The 23,606-nt window shown below is 40.5% G+C and overlaps 2 protein-coding genes across 4 annotated transcripts; both read right to left on the bottom strand.

Moving 5' to 3' along the window:
- Window positions 1-11: 11 nt before the first annotated feature.
- Window positions 12-14,974, bottom strand: cttnbp2nlb (CTTNBP2 N-terminal like b). Of its 3 annotated transcripts, none has more exons than XM_020650074.3 (5): window positions 14,853-14,974; window positions 12,670-12,777; window positions 4,510-4,761; window positions 3,869-3,976; window positions 12-2,578 (listed from the first exon to the last, which is right to left on the bottom strand). In XM_020650074.3, the coding sequence occupies exons 1-5, from the start codon at window positions 14,856-14,858 to the stop codon at window positions 1,274-1,276; spliced, it is 1,779 nt and encodes a 592-aa protein (XP_020505730.2). In that variant the 5' UTR covers window positions 14,859-14,974; the 3' UTR covers window positions 12-1,273. The 3 variants fall into 3 exon arrangements, with proteins under 3 accessions (XP_020505730.2, XP_065817337.1, XP_065817336.1); XM_065961265.1 differs by lacking the exon at window positions 14,853-14,974 and adding an exon at window positions 14,783-14,804; XM_065961264.1 differs by lacking the exons at window positions 12,670-12,777; window positions 14,853-14,974 and adding an exon at window positions 5,747-7,067.
- A 1,735-nt stretch (window positions 14,975-16,709) lies between these two features.
- LOC109996119 (cytochrome P450 3A40) lies at window positions 16,710-23,071 on the bottom strand. The gene is made up of 13 exons (XM_020650076.3): window positions 22,915-23,071; window positions 21,192-21,285; window positions 20,838-20,890; window positions 20,644-20,743; window positions 20,324-20,437; window positions 20,028-20,116; window positions 19,704-19,852; window positions 19,482-19,609; window positions 19,316-19,394; window positions 18,520-18,680; window positions 18,197-18,423; window positions 17,953-18,115; window positions 16,710-17,860 (listed from the first exon to the last, which is right to left on the bottom strand). Exons 1-13 carry the CDS (start codon window positions 22,983-22,985, stop codon window positions 17,759-17,761), a joined length of 1,530 nt encoding a protein of 509 aa, XP_020505732.2. The 5' UTR covers window positions 22,986-23,071; the 3' UTR covers window positions 16,710-17,758.
- Between the last annotated feature and the right edge of the window lie 535 nt (window positions 23,072-23,606).

Raw genomic sequence — 23,606 nt, 5'->3', positions numbered from 1 at the left:
GCAGATAACGATTCAAAGGGTTGCCAAAGATCTGATTTTATTGAAAAAGGTTGACAAACAGAACTGTAAGGCATAGACAGTTTATTTGAAATCGCATTAGATGGTGCAGGGGTTCATGGTTCATATTTACTAGAGACAGCTGAGGGAAAATGCCCTTTAGAAATACAGTGTATAAAGCTACACATATAATTGGCTAAAATAAATACTTTGCATCAAGTATTAGTTTTAATGCCAAAAAAAAACATAAAACAAACTTCTGATCGGTGGACATAGTACAATAATAAAAGATTCAACAAACACTAGAAACAACAGCTGCAGTAGCAAGATTTACAACCCTATCATGGGCATGAATGGAATAACTTGAAGACTCGTATTATAGTCCTTCTTGGTTTGGGAGAAGCAGAAATGAACTTTCCCTGAAAAACATTGAACATGGTAGATATAAAGTATTTTAATTTGTAGCACTATACAGTGTCCCTTTTTAAGAGAAGATTCAGTGTATTCATGACAAGTGTAATATAAAGAAAAACAGCACATGCATGGCTTCATTCATAGAAAATCAACTTCCAATTCCATATAAACTATTTACATTATCATATTGTTTGAAAGGACCATCTCCAGAATAAATTTATTAGAAAAAAAGTGAAAAACATGTTGAAAAACGACACTTTTTCTTTTGTTAAATGGTGAAAGCTACATATTTGCTATACTCTACATGTGACATGTAAAAACTAGCTCTTTAATTTCGCTTCTGACCTAAATCTTTTATGTGATCTAGCAGGACCAACAATTTGAGCATTAAGTGAAAGTAAAAGGAGTTTTATACAATGAAATATGATCAATTCTTACCTCATAGCCGAACAACACTTATGCTGAGCTCTTTTTTTTTTTTTAACTGTATATGGCTTCCAATCATCCTTAATATAGTGTTCAGTGAAAAACAGCATAAATATTTCCGTTATTAAACCTTAGACTTAACAAATAATTCATACAAAACAGTAAAGACTAAAAATATGAAATCATACTTTGACAAACTGTAATTTACTATATTATGATCAAAACAGTTATTTTCCGATTGTTTTTTTGGGTTCTGGTATAGGTGAAGCTGGGTTTCAACAAACTTTTAAATCCATTAATTTGGACCCTTCTGACTTTAAAGTGTCTAATCTTCTGTTTATGAGCTTTATGAAGTGCCTTAAAGGCTGGTAAGATTAAATATGACTGTTGACTTAGGCCTGACACGATATAGGAGATAGTGTGCATGATCTGGCTGTTAGCTACTAGAAGATAAAAGCAGGTCTGGCTCCTTGTTCCCTTCTTGCCCAGTGTTGCTGTGGCCACAGTTCCCCGTCAGCTCTGGGAAGAGGCTGCTCCGAGAAGAGTGACTCGGAGAGCCTGGTGTGGGACTCATGCCTGGCTTCTTAGGAGGGATCGGAGGAGGATGGATTTTCTCTGAGCGAGGAGTGAGAGGGGAGCGGATGCCCGGAGACAAAGGCCCCGAAGATGGCGACCTCCCTCCTGGAGGAGTTGCCGCTACATTACGGTAGTCTGTGCCAAATGGGGAGCTGCTGATTGGTGCAAGCTTGACACCCGCCTGCTGGCTGGTGAAGCGGGACAGCACCTGAGTGACTGTGTTGCGCGCCAGCTGCTTGGCTGTGCTGTGCTCTGCTGGGGGAAGGACGGAGGAGGAGGTGGTGGTGGTGGTGGGGGAGAGGTCCCTGGGGGAAAGGGGGCCACCGTGCAGCTGCTGCTCCATCTCGGCCTGACTCTGGAACTTGTGCCTGGCGGCCTGGAAACGCTGGTTGACTCCGACCTGGTAGGAGGACTGATGGAAGCCGGGGCTACCCAGACGCTTGGCAAGAACAGGGGAGGAGATGGGTGAGGAAGAGAGGGAAGAGGAGGCTGTGCTGGACGGAGAGGGAGGATGAGGGTGAAGATGAGGGTGAAGAGGCGAATGCAAGTGCACTCCTCCCCCATTTTCCACAACTGCTCCATTTTCTGCCCCTTTCCCTTCCAGCTCTGTCTCTTTTTGAGTGTGAAAGCCGTTGACCTTTGACACTGATGGAGATTTAATCGCTTTCTTTCCATCTGTCTCAGTCGGAACGGAGTCAGACACCACCATCACCTCGGAAACTGACTCTGTCACTTCTGCCACATCCTCCTTTACCTCTTCCTTACATCCTCCAGTCTCAGCCAACCTCTTCCTCAGCTCCTCCAGCTGCTTCTCGAGCTCCCTACTCCTCTCCTCCTCTTTGCTGATCGTGGCCGTCAGCTGATCTCTTTCTGTGTTAAACTCGGCCAGCTGCCTCTCAGATTTGGCCTCCAGCTGGGCAGCCCTGCTCTTCTCTTCCTGAAGAACGTCCCGGAGCTTCTCCAAGGCGGAGGTCTGTTCTTGGAGCGAGGTGCGAAGCTGGGAGACCTTCTGGGTCTCCTCCTGAGCCAGGCTGCTGGCCTTCTTTAGCTCCAGAGTGAGAGATGAGGAGAGCTGCTGCTGCTGAGAGAGTGACTCCTCCACCTGGCTCACTGCCTGTACTTGCTCGTCTTCTAACCTCCGCACCGTGGCACGCTCTACTTCCAACTAAAAAGAGAAAGAGACAGTTGCAAGAGTCAAGGTAAAGGCAGCATTTCCAGGTTTGACCACAAGGAGGCAAGAGAACACTATTTTCATACCCTAGATTCAGCAGGACTAGACATTTTCCTTTTATCAATCATCCAACCGTTCTCCACATTTGTTTTTGTTATTGCCATAGAACATTTAGATTTGTTTTTTGTCATTAAATCCTTTCAACTGTGAACTATAGCTGAATATTGCTGAATAAGCCGGAACTGATGATGCTTTTTCTCCTTTTTTTCTGCCTTTTTGGATCTATTAAGAAACAGTCTATTAAAGTGTTCTATCCTTTGCTAATAACATTTCATAAAGTGTCTCTAGTGACTTCATTATTTGATTCAATTTGCCTTTGTATCATATCAAGTAAAGTCTGTATTTTATGCTTCATTAAAAGAAAAAAAAGGCCCACTTAGACAGCAAGAACCACAGAGATTGAAAATTGCTGAAGGCAACCAATTACGGTACTTTATCCTTTTCAACTGTTTGGTCCCTATCAAGACGTCAGTTTTAGAAATACATTTCTGCTGATTATAGAAAAGTTACAAAAAGTTTGTGTTTATTCAGAGTTGAAGGGGAAAAAGAGCAGTTGTTCGTTCTGTGAGAGAACAATTGGCTTGCTTGGCATGTTTACGGAAAGTTCATTAAAGCGTGAGGTCATCAGAAGGTGACTGCTGCTTAAAGGCTTTGATGAGTAACAGAGGGAAACATGAGGTGATGAAATACAATGTAGTGTGTATGATTACAGTACAAAAAAAACCAAAAAAAAAAAAACCACACAACACTGTCGGGAAGGCGTGAGGAAGACCAGGAGACACTCAGGAAGCCTTTCTTACATAAGGCCCCTGGGTGAACTTTGTAAAGTCGCTGATCGTATGCTCACAGTGTGTGTATGTATGTGTGCGTGAGCTGACCTTGCATTAGACATGGACATCCATTATCTCAGGTTTCCTGGGGCCATAAAGCCCCGTGGCTTCTGGACGACTAAACAATGGCCTCTTCCTCCTCTGTTTCCTATGGAACAGCCCTGGGCCTATGTGTGTCTGTACTTTAACAGGGCAAGCCCACCTCCATCCCACTGAGTTACACAATAGAATAACACTGATGTTTCCCTGCTCAGGCACTGAGGTTTTAAAAACAAGATACCACTGAGAAGAAGGACAAAAGATGTGTGCTTTTTTTTAATCAGGAAGTTAATTTGGCTCACATGTTGTCATCTTTACCAATCATAATCATATTTTACCAAACATGTAATCATACCTGTTGTAGCAGCTTCTCTTTTTCTATCTGCAGCTTGAAGGTGAAGTCATCACTGTGTGCAGAGTCCTGGGCATGACGTCTTTTCTCCTCCTCCAGATCAGCTATCATCTATCAAACATACAGCCTTATGAAACATTTATTGGACATTGTTCCTTCTCAGACAAGCTTATTACGCTCCTTTGATTTATTTATTTATTTTTACTTATAAGAAGTTTCCTGCCACACACAGTGCTGCTGTGAAACTTCTCCCCTGACAAATCAGCCTCCATAGCAGAACCTCCTCTTCATTCCAAGGTTTTGTCAGTTTCATTAACTCAGAAAAGTTCCCCGCGAAAAGTGTTTATGGCTTCCATAAACTTTCAGACATTGAGCTGTGATTAAATCCCCATATCAGCCTTTTAAGCCCTGGGTGGGACCGCTGTCTTGTTTGCCTAGCTCCCAAAAAGCTGGGTCTACAGGGAAAACATGGAGACAAATAGACATACACACACGCACATTTATACACACACAACAAGCCTATTGTGCAAGTGGGAGCCCCCAGTGTGAGACTGTTTGAAGCCTGAACATGCAAATCTAAAATGCAGACGTGTGAGCTGGCGAACACGCTGTATGTGAGGGACATTGTGTGAATTGTATCTCACCCTCCTGTGTCGATTCTCAGCAGCAGCCAACTGTCCCATCATCCTTTCCTGCATCCTCTTACAGTGAGCCATGACCAGCTTAAGGACAGCCAGGGGGTTGGTGGTCACCGCACGGCCCTGCAGGTGTGTGTGTTGATGGGTGAGGGTGTCCTGGCGCTCCTCTGACTCACTGTCCCGCTGCAGGGCCAGGAATGGATCGCTGAGGTCATACTGGCCGTAACGCTCTTGGACGAAGGCGTCTCTGTGCTGAGCCTGATGGAAACACACACCAAGAAAAAAAAAAAATGCATGATGAGTTTTTGACCCGTGTATAACACTTGCTTTGCTCAATTTAAATGATGTCTCTGTCTAAAAATGTGATAAGATGAGTGTAAGAAAAACAAGAAGTGACTTTGTTATAGGCATGCCCACCAACATCTACAAACAGACAGTGTGTGTGTGTGTGTGTGTGTGTGTGTGTGTGTGTGTGTGTGTGTGTGTGTGTGTGTTCAGGAAATCTGCATGGAGTCATGTTTTTGTCAGTGTGAGCATAAGCAGATGGTCTTCCCCCTAAACCAAAACACAAAGAGGTGAGGCACGGCTGTCCCACCCCCACAAGGGGCAGATGTTAACTGCTCCCCAGGGATTCAGGGGTGAAGGACTGGGCCATGAAATCTCACACATACACAGTTTCTTCTAATAAAGAGGTAGTAAGATTATACCTAAACATTAAACACAATAATTGAATCAGGGGAAAAAAAGGTTTTGGGTGAATGAAATGGTGCGAGGGAGTAAACTTATTTATGTTTACCATAAACTATCAAAGTTTTTTTAAGAGAAAAAAAAGACACAAGAAGAAAAGTGAAAGGGCGATCAGGCCTTGTTGACCTCCCTCCGGGTCACCCTGAGAGATCATCAGGAGGTCTCATTAACTACATGCACAGAGCAGGTTGGAGTTCCAGAGGCATGCAGGGTCAGCTGGCAGCGCTAGTGATGTCAGCACATGCCGTAGAGTTCTCTCCACGTGCCTTTCGGGACACCCGTCACTGTGTCTCCCCACGCAGTCCTCATCAGACACCCTGCTTCTCATGGCTCCCCTCGTCCCCCCCCCCCCCCTGCCCAAACATGCACGGCAAAGCATTCCTCTGCCACTTCATCATCATCATTTCTCAGAAAAAATGCCTCTTTCTACTTCCGCCTCTCTGTCAGCCCCTTTTTTTTTTCTCACACTCTCGCAAATACACGCTCACACACAAACCCTGAGGGCATCAGTAAGGAGGCTGCATTTGAGGCCTGCACAAAGAATGTGACCCTCAGTGAGGAGATTACAGGACTCCAACAAAGACACTGTCTCAATGCCTTCAGTCTCGTGCATTGTCTCCATGGCTGGCATGTTAGGCTTGGTTGTGCAAGAGTGGGTACAAGTGTGTGTGTGTGTGTGTGTGTGTGTGTGTGTGTGTGTGTGTGTGTAGCATTTTGTGTCTCTTTTATCCTTTATTATTTAAATATAAATGTGCATGTGTGTGTAAGCCATTGTGCGTGTGTTTACCTGTGGCTGTGAGCCTGTGTTTTTGTGCCAGGCTTTAGAGTAAAGCTGTAAAGCTCCTTCGTCTAGCAGGAGACAAATCTGCAGCTTCCTGAGGTAAATAACAGTTTAAAGAGATCATTAAGGGCCGGGCTGAGATTGGATTGTGTGTGTGATTCTGTGTCTGTGTGTGTGTATGTGTGTGTGTCTGTGTGTGTGTGTGTAGAAGTCCAAGCTTAGGGTCTGGTCTCCCAGGCTTTTCTCAGGATAGTTCTGATCATAATGACAGAGTGCGCTTTTCTTCATGAGAGGGCACAACAAGCAAACCATCTCTAAAACAAACTCTCTCATTTCTGACCTGAAAAGTAAGGAAATGTTTCCACAAATAAACATTTGGTTGGCTATTGATTCAAATGTTTTGGTCCAATACTTAACAATCGTTCATTTTGTTTTTTTAATTTGCATGAAATAATGAAGAATTTCCCTACAAAATGATACAAAATTGTAGCCATAAGCAAATGGGTGTGCTGCAGCTTGTTCTATTTTCCTCTGCTGCATTCCTGCAGCTGTAACAAGGTGTGAAAGACAACCCGATGTTTTTCACCTGGAATAGTCTCTGTCAGTCAGTTACCCACAGCCTAAGGGCACAATCACGTCCTTGTGAGAACTGAAAAGAGCCAGGGAGTCCGGTTTCCTCACTGAGCCTCACACAATTACGTTGGGAGCCAGCATAGACAAAATTGCACCTCTGAATGGTATTGAGTGCAGATCTCCAGTTACAAATTCACGGTTTAGCCCTTAATCTAATTCCCATGGAAGATAGCGGATGAAAGACAAATTTTAATTTCTACATATGCGGGCACATATCTGTACGCATAGGCATCTATCAGCCTGCAGCTGGCACATGTGTACCCCACTGTGTGCACCATGCTGCATAAGGTTCTTAGCATAACTGGCTGTCTCTGGGGTAACACCTCAAATCCAGAAGCTTTGCAGTAGGGGGTTATGGGAAAAGTATGCATTCCTCTTGAATTAGCCTGCTGCTTGCCAGAGGAACCGTAGACACCCAGAAGACAAAAGGACAGCATGACCAAACCTGTCAGATATGAAAGGCTTCTTTCAAGAAACTAAAATGTCTTCAGAAAAACAGGAGGGCAGAAGACAATGATGCTCCAACATTTCACTTTTGGTACAACAACCGCAAAAAAACAGACATCAGATGCTGGTGTTATTTATCTCTTCTGCTTTTCAAAACAAATAAAATGTAGTTTAAAATGTCAGCTGCAGACTACTACTGTTGGATGATGCTGCTTATCAGGTTTATCCACGTGGCTTCAGTGATTTCTTGAATGAGGAAGCAAGACTTAACTTATGTAGTTTTTTTTATTACTCCTCTGGGATTGTTATTACTCTGCTCTACTTGATAATGAAGGAAGAAATAGAGTGCAATGACCACTTGTCAGCCATGTTGAATAACAGGCCTTGGCAGGTGAAAGGTATCAATCCACTGACCATCAGGTCTGGTTTAACAGAGCTGCTGAAGCTGCAAACTCCATTGGACACAAAGGACTGACCCATTTTGTTGGTACTTGGTCATTAGGGCATTAAGAAATTACTGAACAGTCTAACAGGGACATTCCGACCAAATGGGAAGTGGAAACAAGACACATTGTTCATATGTGGCTATGAAAATTATATGTGGCTTGAAATTAGTTAACGTTTAATGAAGTCCTCATAAGAGAAAATTTAGTCCTGTTACATCTATGAGACACAAGAAATAGTCAAATAAACACCATTACGAGTAAAAAAAAAAAAATGTCTCCAATACGTCTTTGCCCACACTTATCACTTACTTACACCTTGCCTTAGTTTGTCCAAACACTTTAAAGAGTTTGGTGTTAGTCTGGTGCTGGGGACTAATGAAGCTAAGCTAGGCTAAGAAATCGATAACACAATCATTAGCTCAACAGGGCAGGATATGACTGAGTCAACCGTGGAGAAGCATCATTACAAATGTAGGAAGGATTTATTGATTGTTTTTTTTTTAATCACAAATTGGCAGAATATTGCCAAACAAGCTAAAAGACAACGAGACTTACAATTAAACATTAGCCTATTCTGTAGTTTTAGCTAATGTGCTATAGCAAACAACACACATCTACAAGAGAGAGAGCAATGCATTAGCGTTCATTTGACACATTTATCAGCAATATTGACTCTAATGTTTACTCTGGTTTTGTCTCTAGGCTACTGAAGGGAAAAAAATGTCTGTCTTAAGCAAGATTTGGAGTTTCTTTTTTGGGAGTTTTTATGTGTCTGAATGTTCTTATGTTCAGATTTGGAGTTTCTTTTTTGGTAGTTTTTATGTGTCTGAATGTTCTTATGTTCAGGCTGCTTTGACATTGTTCCTTCCTGTAAATGATTTATTAAAGTATGTATAATCATCAACTTTCTTCAGAGGCTAACAGAGATCTAGTTTTTTTGTTCAATAGGTTCATCGGGGCTCAGTTTTTACTTATTGTCCATTTTCCCCAGACAATATACCTAGGTTAAACGGACTAGTTTTTCTGAAAGAAGAAAGGAAAGCAGTCCCACTAGAATCACCACTGCAAAAATGGTCTGCAGATTCAAAGAAAAACATTGGTAAAATGGGACGCTGAGTGAAGGATTAACTATTATTGCAGGACAAAAGCTTGTGAAAAGATTTTGTCAACATCCCCAAATGGTAAGAGGGTTCAAACGGTGAGGGTTGAAGAACGGACTTGTTTGGGGGTGTTTGACCCAGTGACATGAGTCGGTTTAAGAGAGAGAGACAGAGAGAGACGAGATTTTAAGTGTTCATGCTTTCTGAAGAGTAAACTAAGGTGTGTGCTTAAGGCTTAAACTGTATTCTCCACACCTCCACCCACACACTAACCACAGATTGCACTGAGATCACAGGGAAGAAGCCAAACAAAACCTCACTTTGCTTTATGGGCCATGCTGGGAGACAACTTCCACGTAATGTTTAACTGTCTCGGACGCAATTGTTAGTGGTTAGTGATGAAACATGTATCGGATGGTGCTCTCACCCTTTGGACGGACAATGCTTCAGGAAAATAACTAGTCATTACGTAGAACAAGGATGTGCTCTGATGTTTTTAAAAACTTGGTCAGAAATGTAACTGTCAATTCATTGACCTTGACATAAACTTCTATGTGAAAGAGGTAATTGTGCTTATCTCTATGGCTATTGCTTTTGTCTGGTTGAGCCTCCTCGATCAGTGTTTTATTGGTGGTAGTTAAATACACTCCTGTTCAGCGCAAATACCAGGTAGAGGTGGAGTTCTTTGCCATTTAAAAAAAATCCATCTTTCTATTTGGGAATAGTACGAGAGGCTGCCGTAGAAGAGGGCAAACAACAGCCACACCATGTTGCTCTCATGGACTAATCATTGCTGTCTTGCCTTGCCTTTCCATGAGTGAAATAAGGTAGCGTCAGGTACTTTGATGTCATCTGAACATTTTCAGGTCAGGGAGCTTTACTCTTGCAGGCCTCAGGCTCAGGCTTTTGATATTAAAGCACTGAACTGTCTGACATCATGAGACCAATGTGCATCATCAGTGTTATGTTAGGTATTACTTCACTTTTAAGTGCACTCTCTGTATTGTTTATGCTCTATTTTGTATTGGTGATCTCGACAACGTGTCCAAATTGGGCAGTTTTCATTCTTGTAGAGTGACAGAATATACAATGTTATCTGAACAAAACACTCTGACCAGGCCCTATTGTTTTTACAGAGTCAGGAAAACACGTCAGTCTGCAAAAATAGACAAAGCATTTAAGGATTACAGGACATGACATCATGTTAAAAAGCAAAACAGGGCATACTGGGCATAGCTGCAACTTTTTACCACAAAAAGCTAAAGGCACTGTCAAACAGCAGTATTTTTCCATAGACCTTTTTAAATCTTCCCATCACTTCACTTTGTGAAAAAAAAAGTTTAAAAAAAAAATTCAATAAAGGACTTCCTGGCTTCCAAAGCAGCAGGTCCTTGTCCCATACTATAGGTATGTTTTCTTATCTTTTACAGGCATTTAAAAAATGTCTACTCAATGCAGCTGAATACCATTTATGCCTGACATAGAAAAGATAGATAAAGACAATCATCAACTCAAATGTTTTCTGTTCCTGGTGTTGTTTTTAGGAATGTTCCCTAGTATAACTTCTACCTCTGCCTTAAAGGAAGAGAGCCAAAAACAACACAATCAAGAGTCTGTAGAGGCATGTCGCAAAGGTGACGCCGGCTTGTCAGTGAGTCAGCAAACACTGATTGAGTTCCAAGTTTTCAGGGGTTTTCGGGTAAGGAAAGGGTTAAAAAAAAAAAAAAAAAAGAGTGAATGCAGTTGTCCCGAGCAATCTACAGGCATCCCAAGTGCTCAATGCTGAAAAAAGTTAGAAAGGAGTTAGGAGCTTTCTTACCTTCCTCAACCGTCCTAACATGCAATTTCACATGCACGCACTCACGCACTCACACACACACACACGCACACACACACACACACTCACACAGCCATATCAGTGAAAAACTGAATATGGAATATCAAGATCCATAAAAGGGAAAATATCCACAACAGAGAAAAAAAACCCAATGCAAACAGACTTCTTGTGATGTAAGATCAATGCATGCACACACTCACACACAGATATATATTGGACAAATGAGTGTGCTATCAACCCCTGACACTCCTCTCTGCAGCAACATGTCCACATGCAATTTTCCACAGTCAGTAAAAATGGTGTACTGGTCCCCAGTGGGGGCAAGGGAAGTCAGTGATTTGAGCCTACAACTCAGTACATCCTCTCTGCAATAAACACTGAAGTCTCTAAGTGGCCCACCAGGGACCACCGGAGTGTGTATGAGTGAGCGAGTGGGCAGAGAGGACATGGGTCATGGTCAGACATGAAAGACCCCCCCCGTAATGTGGCTGTATGTGAGGAAGGAAAAACAGGATAGCGGAACAAGTACAGACAACAAGGCAACTGTACATTTCATTTAAAGGGGATGACTGTGTGCGTTTGTGTGATGAATTTGGGATCAAACTCTGCATGCGTCAGATCTGGATCGCTGCCATTTGAGCTTGTGTGGTTTGATCGGTTCGCCCTCAAGCCCTGGCACTAAAATTCGCTCATGAATACGGCCTCATTTTCTTACTAGATAAAATTCACCATCAAGGCCTGTTCATCACACCAAAACAATCATGGCTGCTTCTGGTGCTCATTACAACCTCAGTCACTGCTTCAGACAATGAGTCAGGCTGCCTCATGGAGCAGCTGCTGTGGTAATGACTGTGTGAAGCAGCCAGGGGTATGGAGACAGAAAATCAGACGAGACAAAGCACCAGAGGAGAAGAGAAGCAGCTATTGCACTCAGAAGTGCTTGAATGAGCCTAACTGTGTAAAAAAAAAAACCTTCTTCTTATGTTCATATTGCACTGCCTTTTGGAGTTCCCCTGAACTACGGTAATTGTTTGGATTTGGAGGTATCCTTAAAATGATCATATTGAAAAGAAAAACGTATGCACATACTCTGCATCACCAATTTATCAGAAAAATCACAACGTTTCATTCCCTCTGATCCTGATGCCGAGCAAGAATAGTGTGCAGGATTTTTTTCTTTTCAATGTGATAGTTTAATGTTCTACGCGCCTATACTTCATGAGATAGTTGGATGTGCGAACACTTCGTTTAAATCCTTAAAATTATAAAATGTAGATTACTTATCCTGAACTTAGTGCACTCACTCGTTTTCCCTCTTACATTTATGTCCCACTCTCATGACAACTGAAACACTGAAATTTGTGTTTTAATTCAGTGTTTTTGGCTTCTTTTAAACAAATCCATATCTGTGCCGATCCCTTCCAATTTTCCATTTCAGTTAAGAACACATACAAATGCAGAGTCAAGTAGCACTCCACTTTTTTACTGGACCTTTAAAGATGGCCTAGTCATCCTCGTAGGCTATGTTTTATGTTCAACTCACAGTTGGAGAGCCAACAAAATCTTAGAAAGGTTTGAAGTAGGAGGAAAGGTACGACATAGCGATCAAAGTTCTCCTCTCTGTTGAACATCAACTGAGTTTCTTTTCCTTTATTTGAAAGAAATGGTCAAAAAAGACTCATGTAAAACACACCAGGTTTGATCTGCAGACTGACAAACTTAGTTTTAGTCACAACTTGTACATCCAGGCCTGAACAAGTGCTGAAATCAAAGATAAGAAAAAGCAAACCAACAGAACTAGAGTCAGATTCAGACGGGTCTGATGAGCGATGTTTGTTTTCTAGTGGAAGTAAAGGCCTGGGAAACCAGAATGACTCCTGTGCCATTGTTTTTGCTTGCTCTGTTTCCTGATTACACATCCCCTCCCTTTTAGCTCACATTCTTTTTTTAGGCTGTAGCGCTGGAGCAGGTTAATTTTTCTGTCTAAGGCAGTCTAAAGTAGCGACAAAACAAACAGGAAAAGAACAAGTTTTGATAAATAAGTTACTAGAGTGGCTATATTATTATTTTTTCAGCTATAATAACGTGTCCATCCTCTGGAATGTATGTTGATGATGATGATGTCCTGCACTGTGAAGTCCATAGGCGTATCTTTAAGTGTCGAGTGTTACTCACCCTGAGGGCATGTATGACCACATCCTGAGCCTCCAGCTCGCCCTCCAAAATACTAAGGAGAGTCAACAGCTCTGCCCTGCTTAGAGCCTCCACATTCATCTTCTCATCCTAGGGAGACAAAAGGAGAATTAGAGAAATATTCGTCCAGTTTAAGAAACAAATGAACTAAATCTATTGAGTCAGGAATTCATAATATTGTGAGATTTGGGAGAAAATTGATTTTTAAATGCTTAAAGCTGGTTTGTCTGAGAGCATTTTTCAGTTTCAGGCACAGAGCCCCTATATGATGGGACTGTGGGCCCTCACTTGGTTGTGCTCAGGACTATAAACAGGAAGTCATTAGCATATCCGCATGTTAAGATGCTGAGGGACCGAGGACAGCTGTCTTCTCTATCTTGGTCTTCTCTTTCTAGTTTCAACTGTCCGACGTGACGGTGCAGCCAGTTTGCTCCAAGTACCAACGTAAAAATGTAGCTGTTTGTACGCAGTTTTAAGGTATCCCATGATTCATACGCTAGGTCAAGTCATAAAGAATCAAGAAATAACACGTTTCACAGTGTGGAGTGACAGTATGAAGTCACTCCAGCTTTTTAAATTTCAGTGCCAATAGTGTGGCTCTGTATAAGTGTGTTAATCAATGTGCTTGAAGGTTACTTTGTAGCCATGCAACGTCAGGAAAAAGGGGGCTTGTTCTGGTTTTCACTTGAATTTGTCACTTGTGTGTAATAAAAGTTAAACCAGTCCTCACTTTAAACAAACCTCTCTTCACCTCCTCACTGTCAGTGAAGGTTAAATCACTCTTGTGTGGATGACTTTCTTGCATATCCAAATGCCTCTGTGCATTCTGTGGCGCACCACACATTGAAAGCAAAGCAACAGAGTGTCATTCAGGAGCACTAACTTGACACGTATTGTGAGGGTGGTTTCCAGTCCTGCACCCCACACACACACACACACACACACACACACACACACACACACACACACACACACACACACACACACACACACACACACACACACACACACACACACACACACACACACACACACACACACACACACACACACACACACACACACACACACACACACACACACACACACACACACACACACACACACACACACGCTGTGATAAAAGTTTAATTATTAGTCTGTGTCTGGATTTTTGGCTGTCAATGCAGGCCAAACTTGTTATGTGTCACCAGATATCTGTAAAAACATACCATGGAAAATCAGTTCAGCATTCCAGGGATGCCCACACCATGGGAATCATCACTCAAGAGTAAATTCCCAGAATCCCCCTGGATTTGGTTTATTCAGTTTAGCTTTTAAAATACTGCTACTGAAGTAATCTTAACAGCCTTGTCCTGAGGCGTATTCACATATAAAGCACAATAAACTAAATTTCCACTCAGCACAGAAGCATTGAACAGCTAATTTGAGAGCACTAATATATATGGTAAGTGTCAAAAATATGTGAGTCACTGTTTCCTTCTGCTTGTCTACTTGCTCTCTCAATTTCTCATTACAGCCATGTCTTTCAGATAGCAAACAAAGCCTCGGTTAAACTTTACTCAGCCTCATTCAGCCCATGTACTGAATGTGCAGGACAGGCTTCTCAGTGTTTTCAAAGCAGTAAATGTTCGCAGTGGTTGCTGAGGAACAGCCGAGGATCCACCTGCCGTCCTGGGCCTTTGTCTGACACAAGGGACTGTTATTATTTTCCGTGAAGGCAAAATTTAGGCCAGAACAAGTGGTACAGGCATACAATAACACCACTTTAGCAATTATTTGTATAGATTGCCTGGTGCGATTATTTTAAAATCAATACTGCATCAATAACAGTGAAGTGCACACACCCATTAGCCTGTAAATGAACTCAACGTAAGACCCCTGGATATCACAAATTGCTATAATCATCATAAAAAAGATTGCATTGATTTTTTTTCCAACAGAAATTCCACGTTTGGTCTTTTACAGACTTTAAAGTTTAACTTCATATTAAATGGCTAGCCCCCCCCCACCAACATTTCGAGCCAATATATGGGTTGGGTGTCAGAACTGTCTATGGACTTTCGCATTTCGCTTCCTTTCTATAAAGACGTACCAAATTGGAGATGGAACTTCTAGAAGCTGCAAGTAAATGTTCCCCGCAACCTTTTCCTGTAAGAACATACCTTCATACGCTCTTTTCCAGCCGCATTAATTGTTCTCAAAGTCCAAAAATGAGGCTTCACAGCAGCATGAATCAAAGCAGCCCACTGTCACAGGCGCCCTCTCGCTCTAGGCGACTGTGAACAACAGACGTTCAGTGACGAAGCCGCCAGCCAATCAATGTGGCGCAGAGTAGCAATCTGACCAATGGCTGGTTGGCTTTTCGGTGAGGGCGGGGATAGGGGGCGTTCCCGGATCTATGAGATAAACCCCTTTGTTTAGGACGTCCAGTGTGGATTTCTTGTCGATTTCTGCACATTTGTGTCCAAGCTTGAATTTGAATTAATATGCACTGACGATAGGCCTACTTTTAGAATATCTTAATTAGTTATACATTTATTTATTTTTAAAATCTTTATAATTTGTAATGTAATGCACTCAAGACTCAGTTTTGTGAGCTGAAAGCCCCCCCAAAAAATCTATAAAAAAATAAATACGAAATATGCGTGGATACAAACGACAGTCTACTTAAACGTGCACTGCCACTGGCACGTCACAAGATATATCTATGATCAAGGTAAAATCTGAAAACCCTGTTTGGACTTGCATAGTCTAGTCTCACGTGGTGTTTTAACTCCCCTTAATGGCCAAATGACAGTATCGCTTCTCTTGTGTCCCTGTGTCGACTAGCAGTTGAACAAGCAGGCATGACATACATATCTAAAGCATGGTTGACTCATCAGGTTTTGCAGCTTAATCATGATATAATTCTATTTAATGGACTTAACTGGAATTTTAATAAAGTGAAATGTATATGTGGCATCAATGATTTTAGGTAGAGTTCAGTCAGCACACTAGACAAGGATTAGAATTGTGAGGTTAGTGTTTTTATCTGACAATTTGAGAGTGTTAGGTCATGGTGGGATTCATCAGCCCCTCTAAACAATGTCCTGACATTTAAAAGTAGGCCAGTTATTCAGTGAAGTAGAATAGAGAGTGGGTAGGCATTGAATAGTCTAATCTATGTTCTTTACCTCTACTTTTGTTCCTCTCCTATTGCTTTTTATAAACCCATGTGTTGTTGAAACATAGAAGCAGAAACCAGATCGACAAGCTGTTTAAGGATCTGCTCCAGACTGTGCTCAGTCTTTGTTGCTGAGAGATTAAAAAAAGAATCTTCACATCAGCAGTCCATTCTCACAATGCAACAGTGCATGTTATCCTCACATACATCAAACTGTTCTAATAACTTGCACGTATTGCAAGTATTATCTTTTGGCCCAATCCAGTACAAGTCATTCTGCATGTTAAGAGTTATTTGTCTTGTTCCCATGGAGTTACTATGATGATGAGTTACATTTTAAATACCTGTAATAAGCATCACAACAACGCGGGAACAATTTATCTGTTCAACACATTTAATTTATTGTGTAAATAATGATAGTCATTTATATTTGTGACTAAGTCAAATCTGTCTTGTTTAAAATTAGTATTTTGTAAATGTTATTCAAGCTGATTTTCTAAATTACTCTATATTGTATTACAAATGGATTTTATTGTAAATACTGGGACATTTTATGGATGTATTACTTCGTTAGGGTGTAAAAACATTAACTAAATTATACATTGTTGGGTCACCTTGTCAACATTGAATCATTCAATATGGATTATAACCTCTTCATTGTTTTGCAAAATAACCAAAGCTACAAGAAATTACTGTGAAGAAAAGTGAATATGATTTTCAAAAATTGACACTATTATTTAGTTGAAGTGCAGGTTATTACATTATGTATGGCTGAAGTGGCAATCTATAACCAAAAAAGGCCACTGGAGGGAACTTTCCAACTCATGGTGGGGAAAAAAGGATGTTAGTCGCGGAATATGTTCAAACTCTTTATTGGTAATAATCAATCATCTTAAAAACAACTACAAAAGACAGTTGTATATACCGCATTGACAAGCTCATAATTATATTATCAAGAAAAAAAACACGAGGACCCAAATCACACACGCATGGTTGAATAACTGTGTTGCTTCCTCTGATTCCCTGTTCCACATGACTCCCTTTTTCTTGCTGCCATTTGCTGTGATTTACGCCTTTGCCCAGGTGGCATAACATCAGCAAGCAATCCTAACATGGAGTATTTACCCGACTTACTATATGGTGTTTGTATGAACCCTGTATGTACCCTATATGGTGTTTGTATGAATCAAATGTTGGTTAAAAGGCCAGGAAGAGCAAGAACGGGTTTATCTACTGTTGGTCTACTTGTATAACCTCCTGAGCCCCACCCATTCAGCTGCACTCCTTACCTTTTGAAATGTGGAGCAAAGAGCACAGCCAACCAGATCACATTATATCATGGTACCAAACCAATTTTAACAGTTAAAATGTGCATGTTTAGTGGTTAAATATCACAATTTAATTGTGGAGTGCATGTTTGAAAAGGACTCAGAACAGTTTTAGTGTAGGCTTTAGGTATATTTTATTATGTTTATAATTATTACATATTATTATTATGTTATATTTTTATGTATTTATGTGTCAGTGAATGAGGCAAAATGTGTGTTTTTTCTTTAGTGAAACCAAACCTTAGGAGCCAAGTCATTGACCCAACTCCAGTTCCTTATATTGTATTAATTTACTCTAGATTAAATACTGTTATTGCTATTTAACAGCATGCACGTTTTGCAATGAGTTCTGTCCTATCTGAATCCAGTTTGATTGTTTTTCAATTATACTGTTAGGCTGTTGAGGACATTGTTAAATATAAAAGTTACCTTGAGATCTGTCAATAAAGCCAGGTCTATTGATTTCAATCCAGGATAAATAACTAAAAATAATTATAATAGAATAATCATGCACAGATTAGAAGAGAAAGTGGTGACTTGAAGCATAATGAGTGTTGCCAGGTCCTGTATATCAAAGTTAGCTTGAGGAAGAATCGGCTGCAGTTGATCTTGGCTCCAGCTTCAATTTGATTGGATTCTTGGGTGTAGTAAATCCGTCAACTCCCAGCTCCAATGGAACCTGGAAAAACAAAAAAAATCAGAAGCTCTGTCAAAGCTCAGAACTATAAATTGCTAATTTTAAGACCACAAATATAACAAATGTCTCCTCACATCCGTCTCCTTGCATGTGACAAAGCTGAAGTTCTGCAGGACCTCCACCATGGCCAACTTCATCATCACGAGAGCAAATCGCATTCCAATACAGTTTCTTGGCCCTGCTCCAAAGGGTAGGAAGGTATATGGATCGATGTTGTCTTTGTTCTCGTTGCTGAACCTGAAAAAGATAAAACGTTAGCCAAACTACTGAATTCTGGTTTAATCTGACATTAACCTGCTATGAATCCAGCATTTATACCTTTCAGGGTTGAATGTATCCGGCTCAGGCCACACAGTAGGGTCACGGTGGAGAGTGTAAACTGGTATCATGACGGTAGTTCCTTTGGGAATGGTCATACCGTTCACTTCAACAGAGGCCTTTGCCATCCGCTCCAAACGGTTAGCAATGGGGTAGAGCCTCATTGACTCGTTTAACACCATGTCCAGGTATTCCATCTGCATAAGGGCCTCATAGGTTGGTTTACCCTGGAGGAAGGTGCAGTACAAAAGTCAGTATTAGTTTGCAGCAGTTGATAAAAAACTAAATTTGTTAAAACAAAAAAGATATCTAGCGACAGGAACCTTATTTGGGAAGGTGTCATCAATCTCCTCTTGAAGTCTCTTTTGGATCTGAGGATTGGTTGCCAGGTTGTAGGATAAGAATCCCAGTGAGCTGCTGCTGGTTTCATAGCCAGCAAAGATGAATATCATAGCCTGAGCGAGGATCTCATTATCAGTCAACCCTGCAACACAAACACACCACGATTAAACAATTATGACAATCATGATCAAAGTTGAAAAAAAAAAAAAACACAACCTTGAACTTATTGTCTGGAATGGCTAATAAGTTAATAAGCTTGTGATTAAATATCTGACTGGGTTGTCACTAGATTGTGACTCGAGCTAGAAAAGATGGTGATTGCAGTGGAACAATGTTGGAGTTTACCTACACCATCAACCGAGAAACAGTTTCATGATACATATGAAAAAATAATAATAACACCTTTCAGGAGTTGTTCGTGTGAGTCAATAGATACAAGACACAAAAACTACTATAAACTGCCCTTAGATTAACAGATTTAGCCAAAACTTGCTGTATTTTTTACCCTTTTTGACCAAGATGATGCCCCAAGAAAAGAGCATTTATCTAAAATGTTAGAAAAGTATGTCTTACTTCCTTTGAAGCTACAATTTGGAAACACTGGTGATTGGTAGTAGGACAAATATTGTTTAATGTATACACTATGAAAATGTTCCTCAAATGAAAAACAATAGCCTTTGTTTTTAGGAAGATCCAAGATATCTTGATAGAGGTCCTTAAGCAATGACTGAATGAAATTGTGGAGCTTTAATTCTTCTCTGCTGTCTCTGTCTCTACCTTTTTTTTCAGAGCCCGTGTCCTCCTTATTCTCTGAAACTTGTGCATCTACCATCAGCTGCATGAAGTCCACACGGTTCTGTAAGACAAGGAAAGTAAGTTATTTAATTTTGATGGTCCAACCTGTGTTCTTGGATAAGGTTCAGAGAAATATCAAATGTTTTACTTTGTGCTCATTCTTGTTGCGGTCTAATTTGATCGTCTTTAGGAAGGTGTAGAAGAACTCCAACACTGAAGCAGGGAATATAGTCAGATTCATCATCTCCAAAATTGGCCCCAAGAATGGAAACAGAACTGAAATAAAAAGGAATAGAAAAGATTACGATTTTTAGCAGCTCAATAGAAAAGAAACACGGACCTTGTGGTTACGGCATGAAGTACGACATACCCAAAAGTACAAGCAATGGGTTCAGAAAGTTGAACTTGACCATTTTCTTAATGTTCTCTACAAACGGGTCGGAGGGATGGTTGATTGAATCAATGTCCACACTGAAAGCAGTGCTGGTCACAACATCCATGCTGTAAGGTCCAAATACTCTGAAAAAAATGCAACCACATTATTCCAATTGAGTCATTCTGGAATAAAAAACAAAGACCAAAAAAAAAGTTAAATCAACCACATTCTTTGTGCTAAGAAATGTTTCAGCACCAACAGGAAACAAGCAACTAAACATTGCAGATACAGCACCAGGACAAAGAGCACATTACGTACTCTTTGACTTCTATTACTTCATCTGCCTCGACTTTCTTGTGAAGACTCTTGAGCAGGTTACTTGAGTGATGCGTCATTATCTTGTACATCTGCCTCAAAGTGAAAAAACATCAAAACCATCGAGCGTTAACAGTCAGTAAGGATCTACATGTTTAAGTGCACATATGAGAAAAGTGTTTTAGTTTTTATTCTTTACTTCTGTTGTTGCATTATCTTTACTTAATTGTCATTATCTCATTGTATTACCATGTCACATTTTAATTTATTTACAAAAAAAACAACAACAACGAATTAACCTCTTTCAGTCGGCCGCTGGTGAATGATGGAGACAGTACACTTCGAATCCTCCTCCACTCCTCATCTTCTACTACTGATACAGCATCACGTAAGGGTCCATTTAGGCCAAAATCCTACACACACACACACACACACACACACACACACACACACACACACACACACACACACACACACACACACACACACACACACACACACACACACACACACACACACACACACACACACACACACACACACACACACACACACACACTTTATATTGTGCTCATCAACTTGGCATTTGGAAAATTAAATGTAAATGTTTCCTCTTTACCCGTCTGTTGGTGAACACTGAATAACACTCCTTGACAAGGACTGTTTTGATCATAGCAGGGTCCATTATAGCCAACAAAGGCTGCCTGCCATCGTAGCTTCTTGAAATGCAAAAGGGAATATTCCGTTCAAGCCATGCATGGGCCATTAAAAGTATATCATTTTTATTAATCAGTATAACTCCCTAAAACTTACCCCCACACTTTTCCATATTTCTTATAGCAGTCTGTGTCAAAATTGTGGATTCCCTGAGGAATAAAATAAAAAAAACCATTAGAAGAAGAAGATATACTTAATAATACCGCGAGGGAAAATTCAATGGTACCCTCTATTGTTGAACATGCTACACACATATGCTGAAATACACACACATGCACAAACAGGATCATATGGACATGCACTAATGGAAGGTTTTCAGAGTGAGGGGGCTGCCCACAGCTAACGCTCCTGAGTTGGTAGTCCCTACAGACTGAGCTACTGCCGCCCCATTATCAGTTAAGGAAGCACTGTGATACGACTAGTACAAATCAGGAAACAAACATGTCTCACCTTTCTGTACTCCAAAAACGTTCCAATGAAGGGCAGAGGTTTGGGTCCAGGGATGCCTAATTTCTTGAAAAAGCCATATGGGGCATATCCATATCTGAGGATTCAAAGTAGGAAGAAAACCAAGAACAAATCATGTTATTACAAGAGCTATTGATCAATCATCTCAAGTTATTAAATGAAATTACAAAATTCTGCCTTTGAGTAGACTATTTTATATTGCATATTGTTATAAAAAGTGTACTTTTTTTTTTGTTTTTACAAAAACTGTAAACCTGTGTTGTGATTATTCCATTTTGCAAAATGCAAATCATTTTTAGAAGACTATTGAACCATTAATGGAGTACTGGTAACATGGTAAAAATGGTATGTCATGACATAATTAAAGCGCTTAAAAATTATTATAGCACCCAACAATGTCCACTCTGATTTGCATCCAGTTGGGTTAAACCGCCCTGCTATAGTCATGGTCCAAATGTTTGGCTGTGATATGACTGCACTTCTTACTCAATTAACATAAGATGACATGTTGAAATGCCTGCTGTGTAGAGGGTCTACTGAGATTGCCTGAAGAATTTAAAATCTCGAGCCACATCTGCGCTTTATAAGCCTTATCAAAGTGTGTATAAAACTTGTTTTAATGGGAAGGTCTATGGTTCCCTCCCAGGTGACTGTAATTAGTGTTGCTGATTGATCTCCTGTATGGTCATGCACACAGGACAGACAACATCTTGACTTTCCTGTTCGCTCTTTGTTTCACTGTACACTACAGATTATATCTTTACAATCCCTTCCAAAACATGGAGTCGGTTTTTTTTCTCTAACTACATTGCATCATTTTTCAACACTGAACCTTAACAAAGACAATGGGGCCTTTAAATCCACTCTACTGAAAGTATCAGTTAAACACAAAGCCTCTACACACCCTGATTACACATCGTTTTTAAAGCCTGTCTTATTCATTGACTTGATTGACCTCTTCTCAGTAATGTCTTGTAAGGCTGAAAAGACTGACTGACATATCTCCCTCTTTTCTGGAATATTTTCTGAACCTCTAAGGGTGGGATAATGTTTATGTATCACAGCCTTCATTTCAGACTTTTACTTTGTAGTAGTTGTTGGGTCATGAAAGGTGAAACCTGGGGGGAAACTTCAAGAACAAGAAAGGTGGATGACACCTTTAAAAATATTTACAGAATAATAATGTTTCACGTGAATATAAGATGCTCTTTCGTTATGTTTTTGAAAATCATAAATAGAACCATCCAGCAATTGCCAAACACTTAACTGTAGGTGTAGTCTAGTCCAGTACAATGGCCATGTTTGGCCACCACCTGAATTGTTGTTCCATTGATTATGTAACTGGAGTAGCTGTTATCGTCAACATTCAGTGGATATCAGCTACATTAGAAAACGGTTAACCCTTACAGCCCAACATTACTTAAAACGTGCATCATTTTATTTAGTGGTCAAATTATTCCTCTTTAAAAACAGGTTCTTCTTTCTAAGCAGAGCAGCGTCAAAGACATTTCGGCTCGCTGCTTTGGGTGAGGTGACAGTCCCCAGAAAGTGTATAACAGTAACTGAAATTTGGTTTCAATTTCAGGCCTCACTAAAGTCAATCAAAACTTCCATTATTTTCGCTGTTTTTCTTGAATATCGTCGTATGATTGTGAACTTTATCTCTAAACATTTGAAAAGAAAGAGGACATAACTTCATACTTACACTCCGATGAGAGTGATGACAAACGCTATTAAAGTCCAGGTCTCGATGGAAAAGTCCGGAATGAAGCCCATCTTTCCTCCAGTGCACACAACAGTGAACTCTTACTTACTTCCCACTTCGGAGTTATTCAGCTGTGCTGATGGGCGGTCCCACAAACCAGGAAAACATGCAAACAAGTTATGCAAAGTTATGCAATCGGTCAACGCTGGTCCAGTCCAGAATACTTGGACTTTTGTGTTCGTCTCGTAATGAAAAAATGTTTCTTCATTTTTGGGATTATTAGCCTATTATTTTTTGATTTATAATTTTTGATTTCACGTTATAACATTGATGAGTGAATATCAAGGGCCCTAGCTACACCAAGAGCCCCAAAGAGTTTACGTTAGTGAAGTTTAAAGTTTTTATTTCATTATTGTCATACAAACATATGCCCAGCCCATATGGGCTTACATGACCATGAATTAAAGACGTTCCAGGATCAGACTGCATAGAAGAAGGCAAAAATAAGATCTATTTATTATTAACACTTATTAAAAAGACTTGTCGTCTTTTCCAAGCTTTTGAGACACATTTAGCAAGCTTAAACACATCAAACTTTACAGCCATTACAGTTTTTGCACATCTGCCCACCCCAATATCTCAGGTTTTTGATGAGCTACTTCATGAAACAATAATTGTCTTAAGTCACCATA

This window comes from Labrus bergylta, chromosome 12 (genome assembly GCF_963930695.1).
Source record: "Labrus bergylta chromosome 12, fLabBer1.1, whole genome shotgun sequence".
Lineage (NCBI taxonomy): Eukaryota > Metazoa > Chordata > Actinopteri > Labriformes > Labridae > Labrus > Labrus bergylta.
Note: the sequence above shows the minus strand (reverse complement) of the source record. Positions and strands in the feature narration are given on the sequence as shown.